At 37.2% G+C, this 8,130-nt stretch overlaps 1 protein-coding gene across 1 annotated transcript; it reads left to right on the forward strand.

Annotated features, from left to right (window-relative positions):
- The first annotated feature begins 974 nt into the window (after nucleotides 1-974).
- On the forward strand, nucleotides 975-1,478 carry LOC141600528 (uncharacterized). Its single transcript, XM_074420771.1, has one exon. The coding sequence runs from the start codon at nucleotides 975-977 to the stop codon at nucleotides 1,476-1,478; it is 504 nt and encodes a 167-aa protein (XP_074276872.1).
- Nucleotides 1,479-8,130: the final 6,652 nt, after the last annotated feature.

An 8,130-nucleotide genomic window follows, 5' to 3' on the forward strand; every position in this document is an offset into this window, starting at 1 on the left:
AGCATGGTACGGAGTACATTTTTGAGCAAGAACAATTTTTTTTTCTTTTGGATGACGAGGGGTTGAATCACCGCCACGATTTTCGCACCACCAGTATGGCCACGTAAGCCACTGCCACCCTTCACTTTTCAAAAGCTCCGGTGGCCAAGTGATTATCGCCCACCAGTAGTCGAACCCGGACCTCTCAACTCCTACATTTTATGCCTTCGAGGTTTAAATCATTTCCACCTGATTTAACACCAAGAACAAAATTTAGTACTCTTCGTATTACACTATTTTCACCAATTTAGAGCTAATTCAAGAGGAATCGTATATGCATGAAAAATGTTAAATATACCGAAAAAGTGATGAGCATAATCAAGATTTGGAGATGCTTGGCAGCCAAACAATTTGCTTCAAACTGTGGTCGCAAAAAAACCGTGTTTCTTAAGAAATGCACTTCATCTCATTATATTCTTAACAAATATGGAGTAGTTACGTTGTTGTGGCATTTGGTTTGGTTTATTATGTGACATTCATTTGGTTTTAAAAATGTTTATGCAAATGCCCAAAGAATTACGTACAGCGCTGCTGGTCCCTGATCTATATTTATGTGTTGGTGCACAATTTTAAATCTTGTACGAGTATCTTTAATTTCGGTGGCTAGCAAAGAAAAATAAGGTAGCTGAAATTCTATCCTAAGTAGCATTTTATTTCGGGTTAGAGTGTTAGACTGAGAAGTACGTGTTACAGAGTACATATATTGATAATTTTTAGGAAAAATGGCAAACTACTACCTATTATAGTTAGCAATTTTCAAAATACTATTCCCTCCACTTTTTTTTGTTCACCCCATTTCTTTCTACACGCATATTAAGAATATTTATTAAAGAATGAAAAAGTAATAAAAGAGTTGTAAGTGGAGTGAAAAAAAATGATTAAAGAATGAAAAGGTAATAATAGAGATGTAAGTGGGTGAAAAGAATGATTAAAGAATGAAAAAGTTGCGGGGGGATGATATTCCGAGAATGATTGATTTAGAGGAGGAAAGGATGCAGTGGATACGGGAAAGTAAACCAGTTAACCTTGTATCGTCAATGGGAAATTGTGATCGGGTGCGTATTATGGTGGATGCAGGATGGAAATCGAGGGATAAAGCGGGGATTGGGTGGGTTGTGGTCTCGGCAACAGGAAGTCTCCTTTTCAAGGAAGGGAAAGCGCTGAAGGCGGAAACACCGTTACAGGCAGAAGCATTAGGGTTACGTGATGCAGTGATTTGGGCGGTTAAACAAAAGGTTCTGCATTTGGAGATCTCTTCGGATTGTCTCCCACTTGTTGCGGCCCTGGCAGACATTCACAAACCTCATCATCTTGCTAAGATGATCCTTAATGATATCCTTTCGATTAGTACTTCTTTTCATTGTTTGTCTATTAGTTATATTCCTAGGGACTTTAATAAGATTGCTCATGGCCTTGCATGTAAGGCCATGAATAGCTAGATAGGCGTACCTTTATTTACAGCTGTCAAAAAAAAAAAAAAAAAAAAAAAAGAATGAAAAAGTTAGTCCAAATAAGGAAAGAAGAGAAATGGGGTGAAAATAGATAATTTGTCAAAAGGGGAAATGGGTGAAAATAGGAAAGTGGAGGGAGTACATAATATACTTAATTTTTCAAAATACTACCTATATAGTTACAACTCTTCTCAAATTGCTACCAAATAAGCTAAACTAGACTAAAATTGAAGTTAAATCATCAAAAAATCTGAAATTAATGTAGTATAATCCATTTTGTCCATCTTTACCCACTTAAACTCACCACCATCACCAAAGTCCCACCATGTTAGATCACCACCAATACCTCTACCACCTAACCATGTCATCGTTATCACCCCTAATTAGCTACGCCTCACATTCTAACAAGGGTAGATGTTGGGATATGGTAGGTGGATGTTGACAGTGGTGGTCGTAGATGAATATTATGAAAAAGGAAAGATTGGAATAAGGGGTAGGTTTATTAATAAGGGTATAATGGGGTAGATTATTTAGAATTGAATTAATAGAGGAGAAATTAATGAAAATTAAATCATCTTATAATGGTTAATTAAGACCTTATCTAGGTTATAAGGTATCAATTTGGGAAGAGTTGTAACTATATAGGTAGTATTTTGAAGAAAATATTATAATATGTAGTATTTTGAAAAATCTTAACTATAATGGGTAGTAACATGCTTTAGTTGAGATTATCATTACTATAATAAACACATTACAATGTTTTTAAATTTATATTAATTTTTAATTTTAAATTACACCCTGGTTGTAACTTATAAGTTTATGGACAAGTCGGGTTGAGTTGAACTCAAACCTTAACACCAAATTTGTTAGTAGTTCATGACAGAGATGTTTTGGAGATTATCATGAGTTCGTACCATGTCTCAAATTCGTAATATATTAAAACCGATAACACCTACCGTTTACAATATACTTGTACATATTTTCTTATTTAAGATGTAATTTTTTTAACCAATTTAGTTGTTTGGCTAAATGAATTGACGCTCTTGCGTTCTATAGCAGGTCATCGATCGTTAATCATAATCGAGTCATCATTTTACGAAGTCGTCGATTATCACAAACGAAAGTAATTAGAATTAGTCCCTGAAATACAACACACTTTTTTCACTAAATTAATGATTAAGATTAACTTGATTCGTTTATATTAATAATAATGGAGTACGTACTCCTTTAGTGCTAAAGAACAATTCCATTGATAGCTAGAGATAAACTCATGCTTTTTAGTTATGATATGATGCACATTTACCCACTAAACTAAACACATAATCTCATATACAAACAAAACTATGGCTGCGCGCCTTCGTCATTCTATATTTTTCATTTCATCTTATTAATACATTTATTAGGATATTGGGTCTATAATAGGCCCGGCTACCATTAGGGTTTGCCATTAGGGTTAGGGTTTGCCATTAAGTTGGGAGGTATTATAAATACCTCATCATATCGATGTAAACAATCATCAATCAATAATACAAATCTCCACCTTTATGAATTATCTCCGTCTAGATCTTATCATGGTATCAGAGCCTCACGCTCCTGAGGCCTAAATTAAAATTCCGCTGCCCTGCCGGTGGGTTGATTGATATGTATACCCACCGGCGGGAATTATGTTGATTGATTGATAATTTTATTATTAAAAAAAAAAAAAAAAAAAAAAAAAAAAGTGACGTATCGGGTATTCGTGAGATACCTGGTATTTACATAAGTTTTGTCAAAGTATGTGAGCATGTCGTTCCGCATGCAAGTAAGCAAGTGTGGTTACAATTCAGTTGGAATATTGTACGTATTCCCCAAAGGAAAAGTCTATTCGTATTGGTCGTATGTAGCCATTGTTATTGACACCGGCAAGGTTGTCGGTCCAATATGATGGTGTTCCGGTTTTCCTCGTATTGTGAGACGAGACGTATTGTTTATCTATTTGTCGTAAGACAAGAGTATTTATTTATATGAGTGGTAGGTTGTTATCGCTCATATAGTCGTATTGACTGGCGAGTCGGTTACGCATTATTGTACTGGCGAGTTACGCACGTATTGAATTGAGTGGGTAGGTTGTTACCCCTCGTATGTACTGGCGAGTTACGCACTTATCTTGACTGGCGAGTCGATTACGCATTATCTGGCCGGCGGGTCGTATACGCACCGATGAAGAGAAGATAATGAAGACGAAGAAAAGTCGACATTTTTTTTCTTATTAATTATTGTATTGTAATTTCAAACTTATGGAAATTTGGGTCAAATTACCATAAGTTTGAGGGAGGGTAATAAGGTATCCGAGTGAGATTAGGAAACACAATATGATAAATATTGTGTGAGCATAAAATAAGAGATATTATTATTGTCTTATGGAATAAGTTAGTATGTTTTAGATCTAGGGTTAAGGTTAGAATTAGTACTATAAATATGGTCTCATGTATTCATATCATAAGACAATATTATCAATAATACAAAGTATCTTATGAAATACTCTCCCCTCTATAATCTTATCATGGTATCACGGTTCTTGAGGCCAATACGAAATTCCGCTGCCCTGTCGGTGGACATATGATTTACTACGTCCACCGGCGGGATCTTTCGTTCATAAATTATTATTTGATTCGATTTATTTTAACAAAAAAAAAAAAAAAAAATTAGTCTGTCGTGCGCAATATCATTTTCTGGCAGTACACATTGTGCTCTTGAATTATTGCGTGCAATTGCATCACTCAGAGAATTTATCTATGGTGATTTGTATGGTTATTTGTTCGTTGTTGGTGTGGCACACCATTTTGGATGTTTTTCCGTTATTCGAAATCTGTCAGATCCCCCAATAATCTTTTGCCATATCAGATTTAGAAATAAAGAAACAATTTCTTCCTTTCTTTGAAATTTGATTTAAATTCTCTTCTTCAAGGTGGTATCTAAATTGATTTATTTGGAGTTCGAAAAAAATTAACGTTCTCCAGATTTTGAAATTGACGGATAATTTTCCGTTTTATTGATATTTGCCAGGTTCGATTAGGGTTCCTGCAAATTAACTCATATTCGACAAGTCCGAAAAACTTAACGTTCTTGTTCGAAAATTTTTAACGATAAAAATGCTAAAAATTGAAAAATTTCTGAAAAATTCAAAAAAATTTTGCATTGTATATATATGTTTTGTCTAACCTTTGGCATGGCACATTGACCACTTGAGGCAAAAAGGAGCTAGAAGACCGCTTGGTATAATCCTTCCTATCCCTTGCTCCTTTTTACTATTCTTTCTTTTTGGTATCCTTGATATTTTGAAGGAGAATGGGAATTTTTGTTGCTTTGGGTGTCTCCTTGGGAGACCGTTTGGAATTTTGGTGTTGATGTGCTGCTAGGTTTAGCCAATTTGTTGCACGTTTCATTTCATGTTTGTTTGAATTTCCGCATGCATTTGTTCACATGTAAATACTTGTTGCATTTCTTTCTTTTGCATTGAGTTTGTAAATAAGTTTTTAAGGAAGAACATGGTCAAAGGAAGGGAACCGAGTACCCCCATGATGAACTATTGTGCCCAATTGTGCCTTTCCCCTCCTCGTGACTCGCACCCGTGGCCTCTTAGTTAGCCGAGGAAGGGGGAGCTTGACCAATGAGTCTAGACCGATCTTGTGAGACCTTGGGCCGTAGACTAGACCTTTGGCTCGACTTAAACTACTCAAAGGTAAGGGTAGAGCCTCCTAGGGTGGGTACATTCATACCCCGCCCTCATCTAGGTTCGAGAGTAGGTCTCCTCGCGAGGCGTGTCACATCATTACGCATAAGTGTGTCGTATTGTCCTTAGACCATGAAATTGCATTACATTTTTGTGCATACGATATGAAGCAAAAATCAGTTTATGTGAACCTCACAATAGCCAAATAGCCTTGTTTTATTCCCTACATTATCTCCCTTTTTGATTCACCCCCTTTGAGCCTTAGCCTTTTCATTGGCAAACCCACTAAATTAACTACATTCCATAAACACCTTTCCTTAATCAAGAATTGGTCGGTTTTGTAGTTGTGTTATGAGAGGTGATTTGGGGCATAGTGATGGATAGTTCACATATCCGTTTGGGTCGGAACTCGGTATGAATTTGGCATCATATATAAATAAGAGGTTTTGTTTAAAAAAAAAAAAAAAAAAAAAATAGAAAAGTGAAAAAGTCATGAAAAATCAAAAGAAAAATGAGTTATGTTGTATATATTTGTTTGTTGTCAAGAAAAAGAAAAAGGCGAGCAACACCCCTACTCATCATTTAAAGGGGTAGAAAAAGCCGTTGCTAAATAAAAAGGGGCAAATTGATGTTTTTCCAAAGATGAGTCGGCTTTGCACATTTTTTGCATGGCTTGGGAAACCGAGTCATTGTTACGGTGTAGACGTTACCATTTGTTGAAATAAAAGGAGTTTTATCAAATTTTTCCTACTTGAGTTGGGTTTATGCAATTTTTGCATAGTTTTGGTCATCATTGCTATGTTAGGGCATAGACGTGTCTCATGTGTTGCAATAAGAGATGGGATGTGATGTGTCGACTATTCTTGATTTGAGCTCCACATGTCCAAACGGTGCTTGCACCAATCCCGTTTCGACCCTCTCCTTAGCCCCGTTGTAACCCTTGCTTCATGTCTTGTGCATTTTTCCATGGTTTGCATTTCATTGGACATAGGACGGTGTTACACATTAGATTGCGGGCACGTTTTCGCTAGTCGAGTTAGTTGAGTGATTTTGGTTACTTTTTGTCACAAAAATCACCTTGTACTTTCATTGAGTGACGAGTGAAAACCGGGAGGATGTCGTTGCCTTGGTCCCCTTAGTCATGGGTCCTTTGGTTGAATCTTGTGTCGGTTTTGTAATTCTCGGCGGACTTGCCCCTTCTTCCCTTTCCCCGCTCTTGAATTAGTTTCTTGAGCATTGGTCACACAAGGGTTGCTTTTGTCACATTTAGGGGGTTGGCACCTCAATTGGCACTCCTGAGACGGTACTCCCGACCGAGGCCATGTTTTGTTATTTGAAAAATCCGACCACTTAGATGAGGAAAGTGGATCATTTTGTTAGATGCATTCTATTTGTTGATTATGTGCTTTCATGATGAATGTGTCAAAAGTTTTGTAGCAAGACCCAACTTGTCTTGCAATAGGGCACTCTCCCCTCATGGGTGTCAAATTGTGAGTTGAAGGGGCGTTGAGTGCGCTAATACTCGATCGGCTTAAGTAGTAGTAGTTTAGTTGAGTGATGCTTATATTGTGCACCCACTCTCCATATCTATCATAATAATGCTTTGTACATTTGGTTTAAGGACTTACTCGGGGACGAGTAAGGATTAAGTGTGGGGAGGTTTGATATACGATTAATTTACCTCTAATTCCCTCTTTCTTTTATGCATACCGACTCATATCGAGTCGGTTTCGGGTGTTTTTCCTTGCGTTTTGTGCCCAATACCCGTACTTGTTACCTTGTGCGTCCTTTTGTAGGAAACGACCCAAGTATGGAGAATTCGGGGCAAGAAAGGCACCCCATTGCCTTTACATGAAGAAGAGGTGAAGAAATGCTGAAGAGTGTGTTTTTGCCTAGAGACCGAATTTCTGGTCTACCCACCGGCAAAACACACCCCAGAGAATGACTTGGAATTTTGAAGAAAAGATTGAAGAGTGTGCTTTGCCGGCAGGCCGGCAACCGGCCCACCGGTAAAGCACAACAGGTGGAGTTAATTGGAGAATTTGGTTAAAAACAAGCTTGGCCTCATTGCCGGTAGAGCACCGGAGCCGGTCAACCGGCTATTCACACATCCAAAGATCAGAAGAGTGTGTTTTGCCGGCAGGCCGGCAACCGGCCCACCGGCAAAACACGAATGCCAGATGTTTTTAATTCCTTGCACGGTTTTGCCGGCAGGAGCACCGGCTGCCGGTGCACCGGCAATACGCAGCAGACGCGATTTTGAGCTTTTCTTCCTCTTTTCTTCCTAATTTTGTACAAGCCTATAAATACCCCCTCTTAAACCCCTTTGTACACACAACCCTAGATCCAGAATATTTACCCTTTCAAGCTTTAAACTTTCTTAATCTCTTTGTTAATCTTGCTTTAATTAGAGAAGTTCTTCAATCAATTAGTGATTGAATTTGGGTTTGTAAGAAGATTGAAGGATTTCCTTCTTTACTATTTCTATCCAAATTCCTCTTTCACTATTTTGTTGGTATTAATTCTCTCCCTATTTTCATTTGTTTACATTATTGCTCTTCTTTTATGTTTGTTTGATTGTTTATGTTGAAGTTATTGTTGTTGTTTGTTTGTTGTTGTTAATTCCTTCATTGTTCTTCTTTTCATTGTTCATCTTTCCTTTGTTCCTCTTTCTTTTGTTCATCCTTGGGTAGTTGTCCTCAAAGACTTAATCTTTGAGTTGATTTGGTTAAAGATTGTGTCTTTAGGTTTAATCACTCTCATTATTAGATTAAATCATCTTTCCTTACACCCATTGTTAGATTGTTGCATGTTTAGTAGTGAATTTCATCTTCTCACCATGTTTGTGACCAAAGTTTCCATCTTTATTGTTAATTTTGCAATTAGGACCATGATTAGTGAGTAGTCTTCCACTAGGGCTCGGTTTGA

This window comes from Silene latifolia, chromosome 9 (assembly GCF_048544455.1).
Source record: "Silene latifolia isolate original U9 population chromosome 9, ASM4854445v1, whole genome shotgun sequence".
NCBI lineage: Eukaryota > Viridiplantae > Streptophyta > Magnoliopsida > Caryophyllales > Caryophyllaceae > Silene > Silene latifolia.